At 37.3% G+C, this 25,558-nt stretch overlaps 1 protein-coding gene across 4 annotated transcripts in view; it reads right to left on the bottom strand.

Moving 5' to 3' along the window:
* Positions 1-5,846: 5,846 nt before the first annotated feature.
* LOC120525474 (zinc finger and BTB domain-containing protein 2-like) overlaps positions 5,847-25,558 on the bottom strand; it is a 31,480-nt gene continuing 11,768 nt past the window's right edge. For 3 of the 4 annotated variants that reach the window (XM_039747807.1, XM_039747808.1, XM_039747805.1), the window contains exons 2-3: positions 15,309-15,492; positions 5,847-7,650 (exon numbers count right to left, since the gene is read on the bottom strand). In XM_039747807.1, coding sequence (XP_039603741.1) covers positions 6,321-7,650; positions 15,309-15,484 — 1,506 coding nt within the window. In that variant the 5' untranslated portion in view covers positions 15,485-15,492 and the 3' untranslated portion in view covers positions 5,847-6,320. The remainder of the gene's footprint in view (positions 7,651-15,308; positions 15,493-25,558) is intronic. The other variant, XM_039747809.1, reaches the window with a different exon arrangement.

Genomic DNA, 25,558 nt, shown 5'->3' with positions numbered 1-25,558 from the left:
CTAAGGGGTATTTTAAGATGATGTTTTCATCTTCCACACCATCACCACCAACTGTTTCAGCATTGTCTATTGATACACATTTAACCAATTTGCCGTGTAACTGATCGACAATTTTCACATTAATTTGTTTGACTTCATTGTTTCTCGGTGCTAGTATTACCTGTGTACTAATTTCTTCTGTTGAAAACCATTCAGGATAAAATTCTTCCATAAGATTAGGTCTTCTTCTATTGGGAACTTAAAGTGAGAAAAACATAAAAAAAAATTGTAAGAGCTGAGAATGCAGGAACTGTGTCTAACAAAAACATTCACACGAATGAGAGATGAGAGGACCGTGGGTGTGGGCAGTTAACCGGAAATGGTTGAGAGGAGGGCGGGACCCCCTCTACCAACTAGAAAAAATCTCTTAGCAATAGTCTAATCTCGTCTCAAGATTTTCTTTTATGATAGAGAGATAATAGTTTTACTGACCTAAATATACAGAAAACATTACATTTTAGCAATAATAACTTGAACACTTCAGCTTCCATACTTGCAATGTTGTTAACAGTTAACCTTTGAGCAGATATTTTAAACAATTAACAATACTTGTGCAAATCTTCACTATAGCCAAGGGATCTTCCATAATGAAATCTGATAATATCCAGATGTCAAAGTTATGTCCTTTTAGCTGATTTGCCTGGGTGTTGTCTGTGTGGCGCTTGCGTGTTCTATTTGTGTCTGCAGGATTTTTTTTTTTTTTGGTACTACAGTTTATTCCAATGTCCCACTGACTGGTGAACTGACCTGCTTAGAGCGAGTGTACGTTATAATGGACTGGAACTCAAGTCAGGAAAAGTCTTGTGTCCAAGGTGGGAAATGGCACCAGTACATGGTTAAGCATTTTCTTGTTGAACAATGGTTCCAACCAACTTACATAATAGTCCAGACTGTTCATGTCTGACAATATTCTAGATGCAGTCTGTGATGACAAAGAACCCATGGGAGATGTCATAATGGATGCCATGAATGAAATCCCACCTCTGTAAGTATTTGTACCATAGGCCGATACATTTTTTGACAATCAATGGAGGGCAGGACACCTCTGTAGATGATGGAATGGGAGGAGAGCTATCTAGATAAATGTCAAAACTTACCCCATACTACTGTCACCATTCTCGTCCTATACTCGCATCCACATGACCAGCATGTGTGGCTACTGACAGATCAGTCCAATTTGACATTCTCAAAGAACCACTCAGACCTTATCAAACCCATTCAGTTCTTCCCGTGGCTTTCTTGGTGTACTTTTAGTTCCTTAAAGTCACTACGGTCCAGCTATGCCCTAGTAATCACATTTTTGGCTCGAGATGCCAACCCTTGTGGTTATTGCGAGTGTAACTCATTTCATTATTTGCACAGGTAACCATGCTTGTCTCCTGCTACTATTAAAGTTAACTGGACACCAGATTCTATATGTAACTAGTTTTTGTGACGGCATATATGAAAGAGTAACATGCTGACCAAGAATGAAAACTATGTTTAAGGTGAAGGCAGTTTAGATAAAATCACCCCACAAATAATTGGGCTGGAAGAAAAAAAAAACAACTAGAATGACAAGGCCTGGAGTGTATCCATAAAATTCTAAAGCACAACTGAAGTGGCATTACATGACGTGTCACTCCGAGATTCACTTACTCCAACTTAAAAGGTCAGTTCTCTCAAATGGCTGGGCAGCCTTGTCCAAAACATTTCATCGTTCCACTGTTTTTGTTTATAGTGAATAGATGGCAGCCCACTGAATGCCCACCCCAGCTCCTGGTTACAAAAGTGGATCACTTGGATGCTCTAGTGGCTTACACCACCACCCAGTACATGGAGGGCAACAGTGTGTGCAGGTTTTCTCTTTCGCCATTCTCTTACTCCAACACTAATCTGTGTGCCATACTGAACATGTTGCTCAATCAGACTTCTTGTTTCTCAGTTTTCATAGTCAGGCAGAGTATTAGGAATTTTTATTTTCTGACATTTAATAATTCTGGGTTCTAGATGATAACCTTTGCTAACTAAGCTTTATTCTGCTTCCCTTTGTTCCTGTTATGCTAAATATGAATGGTGGCCTCATCATTATTAGCAACTGACAACCTGTGTAGCTGGTTCTTGTTGCACAGAGCTGGTGCTTATCCTAGCAGCATTAAACGCGAGTCCATTTTGGAGCACATTGACTCATAGGATGTTTTAGAGCTACCAGTGAACTTTAAGGATGTCATATTACTTGATTTTCCCAGAAATTGTCAATCGCAGAGTGAACAAGTGGGAGGCAGTGTGGTCTATGCCCATTGAACTGCAGTCCTGTAATCTGGTATACCCAGTAACTCAGTACAACCAGGTTTGTTTTTGTCTTAGTTGTCAAAGTGGGAAGGCACCAGGAATAAGACCATGACTGTGGTTGAACTCGACATACCTGTAAAACCTTCCAGCTCTGTCAGGCAACACATTTTTGTCTGTCATAATACAGTGAGCTTGAAATACTTTGGAAATCTGAAAGTGTGCTGGAAAGTTGTCACTGTGTCATTGTAATTGGTCCTGCGATTTATAGTCATGTAATCGCAAATCCTCAGGTGACGAGATTAGTAACTGTAGCCAATAAATTGCACAGCCCCTCTGACTAATAGTCATGTAATGTGATGCTAACTTTACAGGTCATGCGAGAAAGACAGACCCACCAGACTGAGGAAAGCTGTACAAATTAGAAATGAACAGCACCCAAATGTTTGATCAGAATTCCACAGCTTTTGGGCAGCAGTGCCACCTCACCCTCTTCCAAGCTCCCTAAAAGCTGCAGGGTCTCCTTTGAGAAAGGATAAACACCAAATTTGACTCTTAATTGAACCCAAGGCTTCACCGGAGGAGTAAAGAGTGGCAAGCATTGAGAGAACATACTTTTACCTGTTCCACTAACTCCAATACAAGGCCAGCTTCTCTCAGTCTAGGATCAGGGGTAGGGGTTACTTCTAATTTCTGATCAGGGTAAAACAAAAATGTACTAACCTTCCAAATCCACTTGATCATATCTACATTCTGACGTTCAAATCACAGAGAAGCTAGTTGTGTTGCTGAAGCTATATCAGTATTTTGATACTTGAATTTTCAAAGGTCTGATAGGACAAAAGAAAAAAAAAAAAAACTTAAAGCACAATATAGTTTGGAGTTGTCATTAGTAAATTAAACAAAGAAAATGACTAGTTTTTAAATGCACACAAGCTTTTAAAAGTCAGAATCTGTCTTGCTGTGTAATCTGCAGAACAGCTCAGTGGCCCAGCTGCTGGCCTGAGGCGCCTCTCAGCTAAGTCACGGGAATGTGGAAACTTTGAATGTTGTCCTTGTGCCTCAGTGACTTCCTCCCACATTTCAAACACGTGCCAGTCAGGTAAGTGGGTGAATCTGAACTGGTACAGCATGAGTAAGTTTAAAGGTATGAGCGAGTGTGCCCTGCAGGGCTGGCATCCCTATCTGAGTTGATTATTCCCTTGTGCCCAAAGCTGTCACAACAGCCTCCAGTGATCCAATAACAGAAATGTGGATAAAGCAGAACAAAGGACCAACTAATTTCAGAACAACACGAAAGCAAAGCAAAAACGTTCAATTCAACAAGAATTGTTTTATTAAACCTTCCAAATTTCCAGTTTATACAGCAAACTGAATAAGAAAACAATACAGTACATGTTATTAGAACTCCACCTGCAAAAGAAAAGGTCAGTTGACATCAGAAATTAAAGAACACAAGCATGAGAGGAAAAAACTGGGTGAATAATGTAAGGACTAGCACAAAGTACTTTCCAAAACAAGAAACCTGGAGAACAGAACTTGAAAAAGGGAAGGAATAATGACCTATCTTGAAGCCCATGTCAAAGCGACTCCACTCATGACCCACATTAGAAAATGGATATGGCAGACACTCAGACGAGCAGTTGGGCGAGTTTCCTACTAGTGTAACTGAAAAGGTAACCTTCAACTTTAAACAGAGCTATTTTCATTGCTGTGTATTTGAACTAGGTGTGTGTGTGGGTGAGGGTTTGTGTGTGTGTGTGTGTGTGTGTGTGTGTGTGTGGGTGGGTGGATGGGGGGGGGCGTCTGCATTTCCTCCCTGGTTCTTACAAACGACCACTGCTTTTTCCTTGAAACAGCAAGAGGAAACAGCTATAAATATAGAATGTCACTTGAAAGGAAGCAGACCTTTCTGAAACCAGTGACCATTTATTTAAAAGAAAGCAAAGTATTGGGCTGATGTAGAAACAGTATAATAAAAATCCATCCATTCAACCTCAAACCCACTTAATTCAGGGTTGTGGGATTAAGTTTCTCAATAAAATTATTTAAAAAATAAAAAATTATACTTTGTTCACCTAGAATTTTAAAACATAGCATCTCCACACGTTACATAAACAACTGAAAAGCTCCAGTAAGAATCACAGGCAGCACTAAAATTGGGGCAGATGCTCACAATGGCTGTGTGTTAATATCCTGAGGGAATTCAAGGGGCTTGGGAAAAGACAAACACAGAGTGAGCCGCCACGTCCTATTTCTGCTACATTAAGCGGCTACCAACGGCACAAGAAATGAGAAAAGTGCCATTGTCAGTAAGAACATAACACCATGATCAGCACATGGAGGTCATGCAAAGAAAGCAACTTCTCTGCAACTTCAGTGGCATCCAACTCCACCACTAAGCTTCAAATCCTCTTTATCTGATTAATATACAAATCTACATTTCTAAACTTTATCTGGTTTGTTCCTAAAAGAAGCAATATACAACCTGTGCCATAAAAAAATTCTTTTGCAAATATATCATAGTATATAAAAAAAACTGTAAAGGTTTTCTAGACATAAAAAATGAGGTCTTTTAAAACAGTTTCAAGAAAATGATCAATGCATGAACTAAACATTATGTCAAAGGAATAAAATGGTTTGTGCACTTGCTTACAAAAAAGCTTCACAGTCCAAAAAGCCTAAAATGCAACCAACCAGTGTTCTGTGGCTTGACCTGCGCCCACTCTTCATTGACAGAAGGGCTCATCGGACGGAAGACTGCTTTGTTAGAACCTTGGCAATACTACAGGAAGAGTAAAGGGAAGTCAAAACCCCAGCCTTCGTCATCTTCATTCAGCACAGAAGGATTGAGGGGGAGGCCTTTCCTATTTTCAACAAAGCCCAAAAGCCACCTTCATCACACATCAGAACTTCTAATTAATTATGGAGGCTGGCTGAGTTTTGGTAAAGCTGCCGTGAGCCGTGTTTTAAAAGCTTTTCCTGAGCATATAATTGCTGGGATCTACTCCCGCTTGGAAGAAAGATGAAATAATAAATAAATAAGTGGGGACACTTATTTCCCCACTACGATGTAGTTCTGGCTCAGCTCCACACTGAGACTATATTAGGAAGCAACAGATGATGAGAGTTTAACCTCAGCAGGCCCCATGTCGAACAGTTAGGATACCTAATAAATTTAGAACTGATTTGGAAGAATTACTAAGTCTCCAATCTACCCTTTCAACCAGCGTGAACCACTTTGTAAACCTCACTATGTCTTTTGATGTACTTTCTCACAATATTTAGGACACGTATCTTGCCATTCATCAAATCAGTGCCATTAATAGCCTCTAAGATGGTGGGCTTGCCACTTGGCAAGAGATTTTTGCTAGTTGGGCGCAGCTACTGACATAATTAGCTTGTCGATGACATGGCACGTATGTCATTTCTGGTCAAGGAGTACATGGCAAATATGGTCAACGTTAGTGCGTGGAGAAGAAGTTAAAACAGCAAAACAAAGAAATCAGTTATTGGACTTTAAATGAGGGTTTAAAAAAAAAAAAAAGCAGCAGCAGACGGCTTTTCATTTTCAAATTTGTATTTCCTTAAGGGATGCAGCTGTTGTTCCAGCAATCTCTGGGGCCCCAAGCAGCTCACGCACGTTTCTGCTGTCCATTTCAGTGAATTTTCTCAGATCTTTAAAATACCTGCTTGGCAGAACTGCCAAAGTGAAAGTCTGGGCAGCATTATATAAAAATGGCTCACCAAAGGTTTAACTGCTCTTTTTTGCCTACGATTACGATTTTATTTACCATTCAGCAAAAACATGAGCCTTGTTAATGCAACCTGGTTTTGCTTTTGTCTTTTTTGTTTTTTTTTTTTGACAAGAACACTGGGATGCCCTCCTAATGCATCTCATGATGTGTTGCTATGTACAGTACTCAACTTATTAAAGGAAAAAAAAAAACACCATGTTAAAATATATCACATAGATATTTAAAAAATAAACCCTACGATTACTCTAGTAAAAATTACTCTACTAAAATCTCCTCAGTTTTGATTGTGGGAACTAAATGTCCAGTGCTTGTGGGCTCTGATCCTTCTTCTTTTGGAGCTTCATCACTCGGTGTTGCTGCTTGACCCTCCAGTCCAGGGAAAACCTGACTGTTTTGGGCAAAGCACAAATGCTTGATGACCTCATTAGGGCTGGAAAAGGTCATTTCACACACATTACACTTGTAAGGTCTACCCGATGACAAGAACATTCCATCCAATTGGCTGCTCTCTTCATTTGAACAGAGCTCAATACTCTGCTTGTCCACAACCGTGTAGGTGTCAGAGCTTTGGTTAAGGCACACATGTCTAGCTGCTTGATTTGCACGGCAGAAGCTTTTCCCACATGCACTGCACTTGTAAGGCTTGCCAGTGTGGATGTACATGTGCTCTCGCCAGTGACTCTTTTGAATGAACTTGCGCCCACAAGTGGAACACTCGTACTTGCGTCTCTTGACCTCCCTTTCCAAGTCCATGCTCTCCAGGTTGTCGATATCTGCAATATCAGACGGAGGGGGGGTTTCTGCTTGAGACTGTAGCCGTTCCATTCTTGGAGAATCTGTTGCTGGCTGTGCTTCCTCTTCACTGATTATTTCCCCAGCTCCCCTGGGTGGGTCCTCAGCCTCCCGAGTCGGCTCTGTAACACTGCTGCTCAGCATTGGAGACATGCTAGTCTCCACTAACCCAGTAGCAGCTGGTAGAAGGAGCTGGGTGTGGAGCAGAAGGTGCTCCCTCAAAACACTCCGCTGGTTAAAACGGCTGCCACACAGATGGCAAGAGTAATGCTTGCGAAAGGAAGAGTTCCTTTTCATGATACTGGGCTTCACATGGAGAATGGTGTTTGCCGATGGATGGTCTTCTGTAGCGGATGGAGCCTCCAAGTTCTGCTCATCTGCAGAAGGGACTTTGGCACTGGAAGTCTCAGGCTCTGAGAGGGACTGTGTCTGCTTGGATTCTGAAACATTACTAGCAGACAAACTGGACAACTGGTTGTTTATTGAAAGTTGTTCTGTTTCAAAGGGAGAAGACAGACTGCGAGGTGCACCTGCTCTGCTGGCAAGGGATGCCTGTTGGTCTGAAATCTGAATGCCATACAAGGAGGTTGCCAGTGGGAAAATTTGATCAGGCTGGGGAAATGTGCCATGGCCAGCCTCCTGTAGCAGGGGATAGGCATGCAAAAACTTGACTCCTTGCTCCAGACGGACAGGATCAATAAGCTGTGGTGCCAGTTTGCCAGTGTACATCAGGTTCAGGAGATAGCTGAAGATGTCCGGCTGAATGTCTGCAGGCTTTAGACGGACGCAGTCACTAGAGAAAGAGACAAGAGTCTGTGTTACTTACAAGTGTGATCAAATGACATCATCTGCAAACACCCAGATTAATTAAATAGCTGGTCAATTCTTTTTTTATCATCGTTAAACAGTCAAAGCAAATAATTGACACTGAACTTGGCAAAAGCAAATTTCTTAAAAATAGGGAATATCAGGCAAAAAATGAATTCCTCCCACTGGAAAACATATTACAAGACAGGATGAGAGAAACACATGACATTATTTTAATTGGCATTGAATTATAAAAGATTCATATTTATATAAAACAATTTGTAATGGGGTTCATAAACCATGAAACACACAGTGCATGTGAAATTCTAAATACTTTTTTCCTTATACATATTTGGTGATTTTGTTTTTCTTTTCTTCTCTTTTTTCAAGCTGCAAATCTGTACAATTCTAAGATTGGCTTCATCAGTAGCAGGCACAGCACAAGTGGCTTTTGTACAGGAGAAAAGCTGAATGGAAAAGAGCAAGGCCTTGGTGCCAGACACAGCATGAAGTGAAGTAGAATGGAGGGTCGGCTAGGCCTGAACAGGGGTTTGTTTCATTAGTGCTGCATACTTCCCAGATCAAAAAAGAAAGCAACAGAGTCAAAATGCAGGCAATCGGCTCACTTAAACTGCCAGACAAGTGCAACTTTCACTCCTAGCATACTAGTCTTAACTTATTGTGATGCCTTCTTAGCAATTATACAAAACACACAACCATAATTCCTTACAATGTGTTGCACATGATAAAATATTAAAAAGTTTGCGGTAGATAACCTCAACTTTAAACAGCCTTCATGATTTCTGCAGTAAAAAGTTTAATTTTGAAGACATCATATAGGTATACTGTGTAATAATGTTCTGACCGAGTTTTCACTTTCTTATAATATGGTAAAGTCTAGACAGTAGACAAAAAAGACAAAAATGCGCAGTGAAGTGCAACAAGATTGAAAGCCTCCCATCCTCTAGAACTGCAACACATTTTCCTACACCAGCCACTGTCTCACATCTTCCCAGAGTACTCAAATGCTGTGAATGATAAGGCCATGACATGAGAAGAAAACTGCGCTATGCAGAACAATTAGAGACATGGAAGACAGGCCTCCGCACAGGAAAGTAGTACTCAGAGAAAGAGCAGGATGAAATTATTAAGCAGGAATTAACATCACTCTTGAAGACATTACCAATATTGTGTAAGACAAACGCACCCAAAACTCTGCACCCAAGTTCTCTAGGCTGCATGCCTCTTGTGGTGTACACCTGTTGTCATGGCACTTTTTATTATTCATTTACCAAAGTATTTCCACCTTTTCTGTTATGCACCTATAATTTATCCAGACCATTTTTTAGTGATCCAACCAACTATTGTGAATTTCTTCAATACAGTTCAGAGGAGCACATTGTAAGGGCCAATCCCAGTCATCCTGGGGAGAGAGAGAGAGCAGGGACCAATCCAGACCTGCAAACACTAAAACCAAGCCAGTTTAAACAATCTTCAGAATGTTTTAATAATTAACCTAACATGTACATCAAGTTGTAGGAGAAATACTGAAATGCATAGCGGATGACTCATGAAGACAGGGAACACATACTAACCCCAGAAAGAACATGAAAAGATTCAGATTTAAACCCTGTCTCCTGGACTTCTGAAGCAGCAGTGCTAATAATCAGACTACCATGTCATCCAATGCACACCACTGTGAATTGGCCTAACTCAAACACAATCTGGAGTAAACCCACACTGACATGGGGGAGAAGTGCAATCCCACAGTGCCAGTATGATTACAATTATATTTACAAAGAAATGCTCAAAGTTCTTAAAATAGTTGTAGATTTGAAGATAAGATAAACAGTAAATTTTGTTAATTTGAGAGTACATCATGAAACAAGTTTTCTAAATTTCAAAACATTTATTTGCACACCCTTTCACAGTTTGTATGGGCTTTCTCCAGATAACATGCATTTTTCTTCCAAACTTCAAAACGTACATGTTGGGATGAAAGAGCGATGTTGGGTTATAAAATGTGGCTCGATTATGAGTGGACATACCATTCAGGACTGTTTTGTGCCTTGCACCCAGTGTTGCCATGCAACTCTAAGATGGGTTAAGCTGGTTCAGTAAAGTGGATGAACAACTAGCCATCAGATGATCACACCAATGTTTTGGGAAGACACACTTAGAAGAAAGAAAGTAATAAGAAGGCAGCTGTCTTTGAATTGAAAAGTTGGGTAAAGAGGAAGAGAAATTATTTGCTTTGCCAACTGCCTGCTTACATTTTACAACTAAACTCTTAGTGATGTTTGAGGAGGTACACATTTCCTTTCAAAAGGCGCTAAGCCTTCTTAGAACTATAAAAATGTCCATTTCATAAAAGATGAGCTTAATTTTAAAACTTTAGTGTCCTTGCTTTCCCTCTTATGAACTACCAGATGAAGGAAGCAGCACTTTGTTCATTTCTCAGGAGATGTAAAACCAAGGCAGGCATTTTGGTTAATGCACAGAATGTCAGTACACATTGACGCCAACCTGTTACTTGCTGTACTTCACTGATGCTACACAATCTTTGGTTACTAAATGCAGGGTTCTTGACATGTTCATATTTCAACTTCTCATTTATTAATGTATTTTTAAGTATTTTTTACTCTGCCTTGCAGTGACACCTGTGTACTATTATATGTAGAACAAGTTAGCACTTAAGAAATGAAAATGTAAGACAATAACTTGCTTTAGACTTAAAATATGGTATAGGTGCACCACTTATCGTAAAGGTTATTTATATTTAACAAGTCAGAGTTGATTACAGAATTACTCTACATACAATATGCACAGAATTTGTATTCACAGAATGCACACTGTATTTAAAAATGGAGCTCTTAACTCTGCACATATTTCATATTTCAGATCTGGCATTCGGGGGTCAATATGGATTAGTGAAACTAGAAGTGAGCTCCCAGCTGTTAAACTAATTGCCAACAGAAGCCCCTCAAAGACAGATGCTAAAAAATTCAGAATTCAGGATCTCAACAGTTGAAATTTGTCTATAAAAATGGTATGTCTACTCCTATGAGTATGTCTGTGATACAGAAATGAAAAAAAAAACAGAATTAAAAGTAGGAGCAAAACAAAATGACTAAACTCAATAATTTACCAAGACAATTTACCAAAAAATGTGACATTACTACTGCATAATGAACAAAACCAAGATCATCACTTTGGTGTTGGGTAACTGAAGACAGACAATGAAGAGAATGAGAAACAAAAGAAATCCCAAAGGTTAAGAGATTATACTACTACTGTAAGTAAACCTTGGGAATTGGCACACTGTTTCAAGTATCTCTCTCACATACACATAAAGCATGCACCAAAGCATATTCTCCTTAACGCAGATCTCATTGTGATATACAACTAGACTTTATTTAACAGACCTTTCACAGGCACACTGCCTATTCTATTTTAAACCTGGATACCCATGGGAAAAGACAGACATGAGCCTCACATTTTTCCATCACTATTACGGCTATTTTAATGCTGCTAATAGTAGTATTCAAAAAGTGGACACATTTTAATACTTTAAAAAATGTGTTAATGTTTAATATTTAATGTGTGGGCAGTGAGTGGCATTGTAGATAATTTAAAAAAAAAATTAAACATGCCTTCTGATGATCTTGTTTTTTTTTCAATTAGCATTTTAGGCAAAAGTATTGAAGGGAGGTCGTTATACTCACTAACCACAGTGCTGAAGAGTCGCGACATGTTGCCTGTTGATTAGCATATGCAAGTAAGAATTTCACTGTACTCTGCACACATAACAATATGGACCCTATGACCCTACGAACCTATAAATTGATGTCAAATAAATGCTGTTGTGCAGCAGCAAAGATCACTTGCATGAAGAATTAAAGCTACTTGAGGTACCTAGATAGATAGATAGATATAGATACTTTATTAATCCCAAGGGGAAATTCACATAACCCAGCAGCAGTATACTGATACAAAGAAACAATATTAAATTAAATAGTAATAAAAATGAAAAAAATTAAAATAAAATTAATGTTAGCATTTACTCCCCGGAGTGGAATTGAAGAGCCGCATAGTGTGGGGGAGGAACGATCTCCTCAGTCTGTCAGTGGAGCAGGACAGTGACAAAAGTCTGTCACTGAAGCTACTCCTCTGCCTGGAAATGACACTGTTAAGTGGATGCAGTGGATTATTCATGATTGACAGGAGTTTGCTTAGTGCCCGTCGCTCTGCCACAGATGTTAAACTGTCCAACTTTATTCCTACAATAGAGCCTGCCTTCTTAACAAGTTTGTCCAGGCGTAAGGCGTCTTTCATCTTTATGCTGCCACCCCAGCACATCACCGCGTAGAAGAGGGCACTCGCCACAACTGTCTGGTAGAACATCTGTAGCATCTCACTGCAGATGTTGAAGGATGCCAACCTTCTCAGAAAGTATAGTCTGCTCTGACCTTTCTTACATAGAGCATCAGTATTGGCAGTCCAGTCCAATTTGTCATCCAGCTGCACTCCCAGATATTTAAAGGTCTGCACCCTCTGCACACAGTCACCTCTGATGATCACAGGGTCCATGAGGGGCCTGGGCCTCCTAAAATCCACCACCAGCTCCTTGGTCTTGCTGGTGTTAAGGTGTAAGTGGTTTGAGTCGCACCATTTAACAAAGTCTTTGATTAACTTTCTGTACTAGGTTAGGTTCATAGGTTGTTTCTTTAGTAACAGATCAAATGCATGCTAATTCTTTTACAGTATGTCAGCATCAAAGGAGAAGAAAAAAGTAAGCAATAATGAAATATTCTTCTTCCTAAACTTATGACTGACCTTTCCTACATTTTTAGTTGATGCCTTCATAATTAAAGTCATGTAAATTTTCCACAAATCCTCCCATTCATCTTCAAACCAGCTTAATAAGCCTACAGGGGTGAAATGGGCCAAAGCCTGGCCAAGCAACAATTGTTGAAAGGAAGGAATCAATCTTTTTTTAATTTTTTAAATAGGCTCTGTTAACATTATACATAACATTTTCTGAGAGCAATCTCAATCGTCAGATGCTCTTTTTTTAAAATATACATTTCTTAATGCACAGATTGATAAATCTGAATTGCATTGGCCTGACAAGTTTTAACTCAGTACTTCAGTGATGAATTACAAAGTATGTGTCGTAAATAATCTCCAGTCCTTACCAACACTGAAGTAAATAATCCTAAATTGTTTTTAAACACTTATTGAATTTATACAGAGTTGTGAAAAAAGGCAAACTTTTCCACTAAATTAATAAGGCATGTTTTCCATAGAAAGATAAATGATAATAGTTCCTTTGTGACACACAGCTGATGTGGGTTTATAATTCAAATGTAAAATGTAATAATTGCTCAGTAAGGGCAGACAAGATAGTACTTAAACATTAAAACAGAACAACTATAAAGTAAACATTACTTCTTAGTGCGCATAATGTTAAAAAAATGGCTTGTAAAAACGCTCATTGAAATTCTTAACAGAGAAGTAGCGTTTCCCACTCCACAATACATACACCTGCCAGAGTTATTTCAACAACCTCACATGTTCATATTCTGTTATGCTACCCACTGCCTTTAAAGGTTCTATCCATCCATCCATTATCCAACCCACTATACCCTAACTACAGGGTCACAGGGGTAGGTTCTAATGATATTTAAGTAAAGGTTCCACCTTGACAGCACATATAGATTTTCTGATCGATGAAGCACTTGTTCAATTTGTTTGGATGGGTGTTAACATCACTCTTCTGTACTGGCTATTTAAGACAAATCCAGTGTAAAGATGCTTAACAAACAACTGTATTTTATATAGTATCTGTGTATAGCAAATACCACTCTGAGGTGCTTTACATTTTCAGACATACAGGTAATTGCCGACTTACAACCTATGTGTCTTGCGATCATTTGACTTACAACTGCTACCCACGGGCAAATGACAGCTTTTGCCATGCCAGTTCTGTATGCTGGAAACTGCAGGAAGAAAGGCAATTGATTTTGACACAAATATGAAGGTGATCAAACAGTATGATGGGGGACATGAAGCAAATGCAGTTGCATGTGACTTTAAGTTATCCCATTGTAACCAATATTCACCCATGCGCTACTGCTGTGCTCTGGCTTTGAATTCAATTAACCTCTGAAGCTTCTGTGTTGTGACTCACAATGTGTTCCTTCGTACAAACTGCCATAAAAGGGTAATGCCACCATACTGAACTCCTTTATCTGTTAATGTTCATTATTAACAAGTTGAAATGTTAAAACAGAAAACATACCAGTGCCACAGTTAACACAATGAACACTGGGAGAGGCTCACATTGATGACGTAACATAAACTTAAAACCGACAAAGAAAAGATTTGTGCCCATGCGAGAAACAACAATAACGAAACCACATATTAAAAACAAACTTACAAAAAAAAAAAAAAGAAAAAGAAAATCTACACATTGTGCTAAGAATGATGATAGAAAAAGGGTATAAAACCAACAATAGGACACATAGTGGGAGGAAATGAACGGACAGTTTTGGAATTTGAAGCCCAGTGACTTGTTCACCGAAACACACTGCTTAAACTCATCTCAGAAATTCATGCTTGATGGTCTAAATGAATATGGAAACTACATGTATTCCATATCACCCATGCTTTTCATTTTAAGAGTCTGCACTTTTCCTGTCTAAGGTCAAAGGAAGCTATAGCCTGTTCCCAAAGTAGCTCAGTATGGAATAAAAGTGGGATACACTTATGCACTAGACCACAATTGAGAACTTTGAAATGCTTTCTTCCCCTCTTTTGTAGTTATTATTATTATTTTTTTGATATTATAAATGAAAACCAGGTCAATCAAGTAAAAATCTATATTACACTGCATACATTTATATTTTATATCAATCTTCACCCCAGCCCTTTCCATCTATTAAATATTTGACTTCATTTTCTGCCTAGTTATGAAATGTGGGTTAGGACTGTAAAAATGGTAGTTTTTTTTCAAATTAATTACACCATGGTTTGCATACACATTGATGAGGCATGTATAACACTTAATTCCAATGTTCTACCTATTATTTGATTTACTAACTAGGAGGGCCGATTCACCATTTTGTCTCAGATAATCTGATGTGCACTTAACCTGGTAACTAGGCAGAACCTCAATATGCTATCTAGATCTTCAGAGCACTTGTTTTTTTAATACAACTAAGGCTGCGTTATATGACTAGCTCAAATTGCCACTGAAATCATTTGCAGCACTACATTTTAAACCAAATTAACAAAGGATAATGCAAATTAAAAATAATTGAACAAAAAATAAAAGTACTAAATAAAAGCTTAAAAACAGCATTTGCTGTAAAACAATAACAACAAAAGAGACAAAACTGTCTTGCCCATGAAGCATGCTGCTGAATTTGAAATGAGAATAGCAGCAAAGTCTAAAGAGAATGTGAGCTATTTCCAAATCCCCAAGGTCCAATGTCACAGACACGACAGATGTTACAGTTAAGCAGGCACTATAGAGTAGTTACACTGAAGTGTTTCATGAGGTTATATGAGAACATTTTTCAATAACTAAACAAATACAAAACAGCACCCCGGAGCAGTAGTAAGGGGTAAAGCAACTACTACCTGTCTTGATGAATGAAAAGCATTCTGAAGTAGTTTGAGAAAGCTGCAAGAACCGCTTTGTGTGCTTTGAAGAAGACATCGCCAATTGCTACAGTACAGTCACACAGGAAGCCAAACTCCCTCTGAGCATTCAGTTGCTGGAGGAGGACGAGACCATGATTGGCCAGCTCCATGCTTTAGCCTGTAAAAAAACAAAAAAAAAACAAGGCAATGATCTTTTCAATTCCTGTATGCAAAAATGAAAGCCTTTCTGTGAAAGTATACTGGGAACAATTATTTTCAAAATAAATAGAGATGTGTTCTTTGCTGATGTGCAATTATAATTATTATTTCATTTACAAACACTTATGAATGTAACTCCTTCAAATGCATGTTAGCCCAAACAAGGACTAACAAAATACAAAACAGTTCAGTAGATTACAAAGGCTTGTGAGCTATGTTCACAGGCTGACAACAACAAAAAGTTCAGAAATGATGTGTTGATTACCAAATTAAATAAAGAAATTTAAAAAATGAGCCTAAAACAAAATTTACAGGGCAGATGAGAGACTTATTCATCATAATTAGTTAAAATCAGCAGAGTGAAGCAACAGTCTGCCTCAACTACAGAGAACTGGCTCTTTATCCTGGCCTGGCTATTGTCTGCATGGACTTCCCATTTCCCTTTGCCTGCACTAGTTTTCCTCCATTATATTTAAGATGTGTATGTTAAATTAACTTGCAACTTTAATTTTGACCTATTCCGTTGAAAAGGGCCTAAAGATGTTCCCTGGTACTCTGAAATGTGCAAGTGAGGCAGAAAACATATGGACTATATTTTCTAATGGCAATGAAAAAGGGAAACCAATTAGGAAAGTGTTTTTCTGACACTTAACACTGAACAGTACTGTACATAACAGTTTAATTTCTCGTTGCACACTTTGAACTGTAATTACAAGTTTGTAAAAATGATGTAATTAATTTGGCTGTCTCATTTTCTTTCAATCACTTATGTCTTGTGGGCGGCACTCTAAATTCATCTTACATCCCAGCTTAAAGAAAACCTTTCAGTATGGATCGGCCTAACGGGTATACAATCACTGACAAGGTGCTCTTAAACTCAGACCATTGAATCTACCAGTCCATTAGCTTATTGAGTTCACTTAATTCCGTGTATATTCATAATGAGATGCACCAGGCAAGAGTCAACACTGGTTACAGCACTATCTCATTAAAACATACACACTTATAGCCACTTAAGCATTACAGAACGATTTAGAGATACCAGTTAATCTAACCTACACAAGTTTGGAATGTGTAAGGAAAACATAAGCACGTGCATTGGGAGAAGATGTGCAAACTTCGCAGAGACAATATCCAGTCCTTCATATGTGATGCTAACTACTGCACCCTTGTGGAATCCTTGCAAACCTTTGAATTATCTTTGTTACATTCTGCCACAAATACATGATATACAATCATACTATTACAAACTAATATCTGCAAAATTAGAAATAATGTTTGACTGCAGATTAAACTAAATAAACTAAACTATTACCCTGAATTGTATTAACGTTATTCTATTTAATGTCAACTTTCTAAAGTTGTGCAGACTAAAAAGAGGAAGGATATATTTAAAAAAAAACAAAAAAAAAAAACAACACCACACACACAACACTTTTGTCTGAATAGTTAAAATGTACATACTCAGCAGAGATCTGACAAGAGCCTGTATATATACAAAAAAGAGGAATAATAATAAAAAAGAATGTAAACAGGCAGCTTTTCAAATGTGTCATGCAGACTTTCTCAGACAGCCATTGCTTCAGACTGTCTACATGGGTCAAAAGTGCTTGTAGCATATTTCAGATAATAAAAGGTTCAGAATCTGTAACAGAAGTGAAGATTGAAGAGCACCCTTCACCTTACTGGCAAACCCCAAGGGACATTTTAACCTGGTTTCAGAATTATTTCTGTTTTATTCTTATGCTGTTCTCATTTCCAGATGAGTTGTGAAACATCTCTTGCTTTTGTCCATTTGCTCGAAATCATTATAAACTATCATGTCTAATGCTTGTATGGACATGGCTATTGATGGCAGAAATTAGGGAGCAGGCAGAAAATCGTACAGATCAATAAAACTCACTAGATCAAAAAGAACTCTCTGCTCAGATTGATGGGGTCATTATTATGTTGAAAATATAAAGAACTAAGTATAGACTAAAAAAATAACCTGTTCAAAACTTCTGATTAACAACATTACTAGAATATCTTTAAAAGAAAAAGATGTTAAAATTGATTAAAATCCCGGCCCAGTTTCTATCTTTTTTTCAGTGTGCAGGTTTTCTCCTTGTCTACTGCATTTTCCTCTAGGTTGTTTAGTGTTTATGTCACATCATAAATTAAATTGATCTTATTACAAAACATAATCAGGCTAAAGAAAATGTTCATGAGTGTGAACTGTGGCATTGTGTAAATGTGTTTTTGTGTCATGCACTTGATCCTCTAGGTGTAGGTTCCAGCCACCCCACCCTGAATTAGAATAAATGGATGGGTAAACAAGTCACATAGTGGGCTAGTAAAAAAGAGTAACTGTAGCTTCATCCGCTAAGCTTTATTGAATTTTAAAAAGTTATTGTTTGGCATCCTTATTTCTTAAAGTTAAAGGCAAAAGTAAGTATGTACCATTTGATGTTTTGACAGCCTGGATATCATCATAGCTTTTTCTTTGCAAAATAAGATTTGTGGAAATGATGCTACACTCACACCAAAAATACATCTGCTAACTTTGAATGACATAACAAAATAATCTATATAGAAGATCAAATGTTCTTATACTTTCAACTATTTTTATTTATCTTTAGTCAAAAACATGAAACTTGGGCAATGACTCCCAGGCAGGTATTACCGATTGGTCTTTATAGTATATGACTACGTAATATCAGGTAACTTTAAAACAAACAAACAAACAAAAAAAAAAATCTATTTGCTAGATTTTAAATGTGTGGCAGCTTCACTGCTCTAAGTGCATACACTCTCACAGGTCAACATGAAAACAAACAGATACTGAATATGCCAAATTGCTTGGCAAAAAAACTAAAATGCTAAATCTGTTAAATCTGTACTTTTCACAACACAATAGAATATAGTTTTATATGGGACACACTCTGTAGAAGGTGTCAGGTAGCAATACCTTCCAGAATTTCAAGAGATTCTCACTGCCAAGTCTGAACTCTGAGGTCTAAATTCTTAAATACTGCTAGCAATTAAAGAACATCAAACTAAGCAATACATAAATAAAATGTTTTATAGCACATTGACTCCTAATGAGATATCTACAGTATCTAGATATATATATAGATATATATATATATATATCTCTCTCTCTCTCTATATATATATATATATATATATATATATATATATATATATATATATATATATATATATATATATATATATATATATATATATATATATATATATATATATATATATATATATATATATATATATATATATATATATATCTCTCTATATATCTCTCTATATATATCTCTATATATATTATATATATCTCTATATATATCTCTATATATATATATATCTCTATATCTCTCTCTATATATATATATATAGATATATATATAGAGATATATATATATATATATATATATATATATATATATATATATATAGATATATATAGATATAGATATATAGATATATAGATATATATATATATATATATATATATATATATATATATAGATATATATAGATATATATATATATATATATACACACTCACACAAGTAGTCAACTCCCACACTCCTTTTTATCTCTTAGTCTCTTATCAACTACATATAAGCATTTGAGAAAGACAGATAATAAAATAAAAGGTTGAAAGACCTTGAAAGGCAACAATAGAAAAGTAAAACATATGACTATTAATTATTAGCCACACTTCCTATAGATATCTGTGCAGAAAGGTAAATAAATCAAGCCATTCATTGGCATTAATTTGACAACAGCATAGAAAACGGTAAAGATTGAAAAATAAAAAAACAGGCATTGCACATTTCACATTACTACTGTGTACTAAAAAGAGAGGATAGTAGTTGTTTAACAGTGATCACATTCAAACTTGTGGCATCTGTTTAATAAGATGATTAGTGGTCTAATAACCTGCAGCATCTCTATCTTTTAAGTAGTCAGAGGTCAGTATTAGATTCTGGCATTATGATAATGGTAACCAAAATTATCATGGAATGACAGTATCACAGAATTAACACTTCTTTAAAATGAACAAAAACAATTGAGAGAAAATGCTTATTCTCCAGATACTAAAATCATCAGGGGCCTCATGTATAAATGGTGCGTAAGCACAATAATGTTGCGTACGAATGTTTCCACGTTCAAATCGCGATGTATAAAACCTAAACTTGGCATAAAGCCACGCACATTTCCATGGTATCTCATACCCTGTTGTACGCAAGTTCGCTGCTCGGTTTTGCAGACTGGTGGCACCCAGCATCAAAGCAATGCTACTGTTCCTGTGTGGTTTATCTTTCTTTTTCAGATCCACATCCCAGACGCGGCTTTATAAATACACTGAAATTAACCGCATATTGTTTTAGTTTAATGGATCTGATTGTAATTAACCTGTAACAATGTAATGGTCCACAGAATGATCAAAATATTCTAAATACCATAGCTGCTTTAGCATTGTTACTCTCACTGCACCGTCTTCTTCTTCTTTCTCTGCTCCCATTAGGGGTTGCCACAGAGGTTCATCTTTTTCCATATTACTCTCACTGCACCACTCAGAGCAGCTGATCGGAAAGAGAATTATTGGTATACTGCATCAAGCACACGCTGCCTCAGCCATGCTTCCTATTTGAACTGCTTCTCACACAGCAAACACTTCAAAACCTTTACTGTACGGACCTCGCGGTTCAGAAACAGTTTCATCCCAAGAGCTCTAAACGCAACCAATCACTCCATCAACTGCTCCTTGTAGAACTGTTTGTACTGATAAGTACAATTACCTCACTGTAAAGTTGCGATACAGTTATAATATTGCACAACAGCGCGTATTTACATATGATGACGATATCATTTTTAATATGAAATGCAGCAAAATGTTTATTATATTATACAGATAAAACTTTAACTTTATTTAAATAATCTACATTGTTAATAATTAAAGGACACTGTGTCGCTACACTAGCAAGGATCTGGTGCTCTGTTCACGGATTGTTCCTGCCTCGCACTGTATGCTTGACTGGGACTGGCGTGAAGGATAGAATAATTAAACATGTACTACGAAGATTTTTCAATGTTCCTTAAAAGTTTTGAAGAATCGGCGTTATAAGCTTACAGATGGCTTAACGTCTATTACAGAGCTAATTGCGTAGCGAGTGGGTATTTGGAGAAAGAAAGGGAAGGACAGGAATTGGCGGTTAGTACGTTTGAAAGAGACAGTACTGCTGCAATAAATTATTTTATCGAAGGTCGCACACAATCACTGCGCCACTGTGTTCCCATGTTTAATAACATTCTTTAACTCCTATCATCATGAAAATTATATCAAGTATACATCTCAGTATTTTAGTTATTCAGAGAGCTGTAATATAATGAATGTAATGGATTCTGTGTCCTGTTGGAGGTAGAGAAAGCCGGTTTTAGAAGCACGCACACATAGAGCACATAGAAGATCAAATACAAAACAAAGCATTTAACGTACTACTTTAGTTACAATGGGATCTGAGAAACTAGTAAATTAAACGATTTTAAGATTACGTTTATGATGTACTACTTTAATGACAAAATAAACTACGTGATTAAAGTGGAAATTTCAAGATTAAAGTTGACATTTTGTGCTTTTCCCCACAAGCTTTCATAGGACACTCGGACGGTGGGCTACGCCTCGCCTTTTCACAGTGACTTTGATATGCGACTTCTTTTTTATTTCGGGCACTGTGCGACTTTGTGACTTTGTTTAAACCAACAAATAGTTTTTCCTTGCCTCCACTTGGTATTCTCTGAAATTGTTCCATTTTTCCTCGTGGTTTTGCCATTGTCTTTTCACAGAACACTGAGCTTAAGAGCTATTAATATTGATTTACATATTCAAAGAGTAAAAGGCGTAATTCTGGGAGGAGGTGGGTGGGACAGCAGACGCGTGCACATGCATTGCTTTTCAAGGGGATTGGGATTGATGTAGCGGAAGAACGTAGAAGTTTGCGTACGCACAGATACCTGCATCTGGATTTTTCTGTGCATATGCACATACCCACTTTTGTGCTTACGCCATGTTATAGTATGAGTTCTACGCACGCCGTTATACATAAGGCCCCAGGTCATTTTTTTATCCATTTCCGAACTATAATTAAAAAAATATATACGTTCAAAGTAAGGCAGCAGAGTGAAATAAAATAGTAACATGACTTGGGTCAGGAACTTGTAAAGATAAATGTTTTAAGATTCAAAATCCAATATTCTAGATTAACAAGAGACAGTCTGCATGGTCATACCCAGAATGTCAGGTGCTGATGGTAGGCCTACTCCTCTCACTCAGTGCTACCAAACTTACATTCTGCACGCTCTCCCTCTTCATAATCTGCCAGCAGCAGACCACTGTAAAATTAAGATTCTATAAACTACTTACGAGTATAATGATTTTGACAGCAACACTTGAAACCCACAACAAATTCAACATTAACAAGTTACTGAAATGATTAGCGGAAAAAAATGAAGATGAATGAAATTAAAACATATTTTGAAAAGCTGGATTTGTGGCAGGCAGCATGGTGGTACAGTGGGTAGCGCTGCTGCCTCGTGTGGACCTTGCATATTCTCTCCGTGTCTGCATGGGTTTCCTCCGGGTGCTCTGGTTTCTTCCCACAGTCCAAAGACATGCAGATTAGGTGCATTGTCAGTTCTAAATTGTCCCTAGTGTGTGTGTGTGTGTGTGTGTGTGTGTGTGCAGGCCCAGTGGTGGACTGGCACCCTGCCCAGGGTTTGTTTCATGCCTTGCGCCATGTGCTGGCTGGGATTGGCTTCAGCAGGCCCCCGTGACCCTGTAGTTAGGATATAGTGGGTTGGATAATGGATGGATGGATTTGTGGCAAGCAAACTGCACCTTCAGGAAAAATGAACCGATGCAAGTATCACTTTACTATGTGATTATGTTTTAAATGTCACATCTAATTTTTACATTTACTGTGATGCTGATTTTTACAGCACCATTCTTTTGTAGTAACCATATTACCCCTTGTTTCATTTATAAATGTGACATAAACATCACTTTACAGTAGGGTTTTTAAAAATATATTTTTAAATGTTTTCTACATAAATCATTCTGCACTTGGAATCAAAAAACGTAAGCAACTTTTTACTATCATACGCTGCTTACTGAGGATTGTACATACAGCCTACTTAATTAAAACATCTGGCCAAAAAGTCTCACAAACACTCAAAATTGAAGATCTTAATATACAAATTAAACATACCACACATTTTCTTTTTCCTGGGCTTTTGGAAGCTGGACTTACTCCAAGTAGTAGTAAACACTAAGCTAGGGCTGAGCAGGTTGAGAAGCAATTTGACTAAAGGATACAAACAGTGGAAACACACTAAAGGAACACAACCTGTCCAGGAATTTAGATATGTCTACAGCTGTGAGGTAGCAGCACTTCTCAATATGCCATGATGCAGTCCAATTTCAGATTAAACTTGTACTATATATTAATGGTTTTATTAAATTACATTTTCATCATTCTATTGAAGACACTATGTAAAATACTTGCAAACTCATGCAGAACATTTAATGCCAACCTTGAAAGGCACCAGGCTTTCCAGGGCAAGATCCAACCTGCAAACGCTGAAATCAAGTTCCAGCCTCACTGGGCCACATGTTTTTGGCCTGTGCCAAATTAACATCATTCTGGACCAAAATCTTTAAATGCCTTTCAGACAGCCTTGGAGTCACAATCCCTCCTAACCCATTGACAGCTGTGTTTGGTGTACTCCCAAATGAGCTTCAAGTGGAGAAGGACAAACTGTGATCACCTTTACTACACAATTGGCACGTAGACTTGTCTTACTCAACTGGGAGAATCCTAACTCGCTCAGTGGATAACTAATGTTATATACTATTTGAAACTGGAAAAATATCTAATTTGCACTTAGAGGATCTGTGCAGAACTTTTTAAAAACCTGACAGGATCTAATCAATAACATTTTAGAATAAGCATTTAAAGCACTGAGGAAGCAAATTCTCTCCTCCATTTATCTTTATTTACTTATTAAATCATCTATCTACTTATTTTTACTAGCTTTAACTTTTACTCTGCTAGCCTCGGATTCAGCAGGTTGGAAAATGGATGGATGGATAGCCTAGCTCTCTTTCTCAGGGGTGGGGGTTGATTTGTTTTCAATCCTATTTTTGTAAAATTTGATCTATTTGTATGGAATGTTGTGTGATTACAATAAAGTCAATAAAATTAAAAAAAAAAAAGGCACCAGGCCAAAATATATATTGTAAACATTTACCAAAAAACTTCAAAATGTTACCACCAGAGTTGTGGCACTGAACTCTTCACTCCTTAGATGGCTTCACTGCACCTGCTTCCCAAGAGATATCACTTTTCTTCAAATTAAATGGAAATTATTTTGCAGGTAGTAAACAACATTACTTGTCATTCCTGTAACGCTGTGCCTTTAAATTAAAACACAGGACTTTTGACTAATATATAAGGGAGAGGGGGCAGATCTTCATGTCAAAATGAATAGCATTCCTAAAATTATGCCTTTTCTGTTTACTATGAATGCCACCTTTCCAGAATATAACTATTAATATTTGAGCAAAAAGTGCAAAAATTTTGAGCATACAATTGGATGTCATATAAGTAGGTTATATAATACGAGATATGCAAGATTTGTTTTTTTTTTTTTTTTACATGGAGGTTTTTCACCTTGTATGCCATTGTCAAGAATTACACACTGCTGAGCACCATCGAGTTTAAATATTGCAGATGTACTTTCCCTACAAAAAAAAAAAAGGGATTATTTTTTTTCCTTTGCCAGTACTAATAACTACATGGAGTTACTAATATTAAATAAAAATAAATAAATATAAGAACATTGTTTTTGCATGTTCTCCCCATGTTCCTCTGGGTGCTCCGGTTTCCTGTATGTACTGTAATGCACTGTATGTACCAGACTTAAATGTTCAAATGATAGTAAACTGGTTAAATTCACCTGCCTGTGAAGAACATCATTTTGCCCTGTGAGTTCAAACATAATTGATTGATGTCTTTTATGCCTACTGGCCTTTTCTTTATTTGATTCTACAAGCGATATAGAAACAGGGATAAGGTTCACGTAAGGCAAGCAGATTTGTGTTTTCTATTAAAAATGCAGTTATGTATTTTAATATATTCTTATTCATCCTGGTACCTATGATGAGCAACATATTACACGTTGGCTGGACAGAAAATTACTAATTTCCCTGTACTCATGTCAACGCTAAAACCTACTATATTTAGCTCATCTTTACTTTTGCAGATTCTTCAGATTGTGTTGATTTTTATAACTTTATATATTAAATGTTCGGCAATGTTATTTTGAAACACACTTCATTTCTTTGAGAAGTGCCTTGTGACAGTGTGCTAAATAAAGACTGTCTAAATGCTATGCACTTGTGCACCACCTAGGATTGGTTGCCGGCAGCAATAACTACAAGGTGTGACTGGCATTGGTTTCCTCTGACCCTGACATGGATAAGTGAGTTGGAAAAGTTAAAGGACAGATGGATAAACCCTGCATGTCTGTAGTGATTATGTTCAGACATGCTACTACATTTTAACAAATAAACCAGTTACAATGGGTAGGCTGGCCATTGGAAATAGGTGGATAATATAGACCTTGCCACTATTGTATCATCAGGAAACAAAATTCCTGTTTGTACCAAGCCTAGTACATAAAAGACTACAGCAAATTCATGCAATAACTAAAAATAAATGTTAGCACATATATGGTAAAATAATAGCTACTTTAATATATACAGTACATTGCCTTCTTGGAAAAGGAATTGGTTTTCTGTTTACATTTATTGCCTTCTTAAGTGTTAACCAAGCTCTTAGACTGAATACTCATGCTGCAAGGAGTGACCTTGGCTGGCTTCTGCAAGTACCCAGTATCATATCCTGGTCTCCATCAGCTAGAGAAAAAAAACAGGTCGGGGCCCAAACATTACTGGA

Source organism: Polypterus senegalus, chromosome 3 (genome assembly GCF_016835505.1).
Source record: "Polypterus senegalus isolate Bchr_013 chromosome 3, ASM1683550v1, whole genome shotgun sequence".
Taxonomy (NCBI): domain Eukaryota; kingdom Metazoa; phylum Chordata; class Cladistia; order Polypteriformes; family Polypteridae; genus Polypterus; species Polypterus senegalus.
This window is presented reverse-complemented; position numbering and strand designations above follow the sequence as displayed.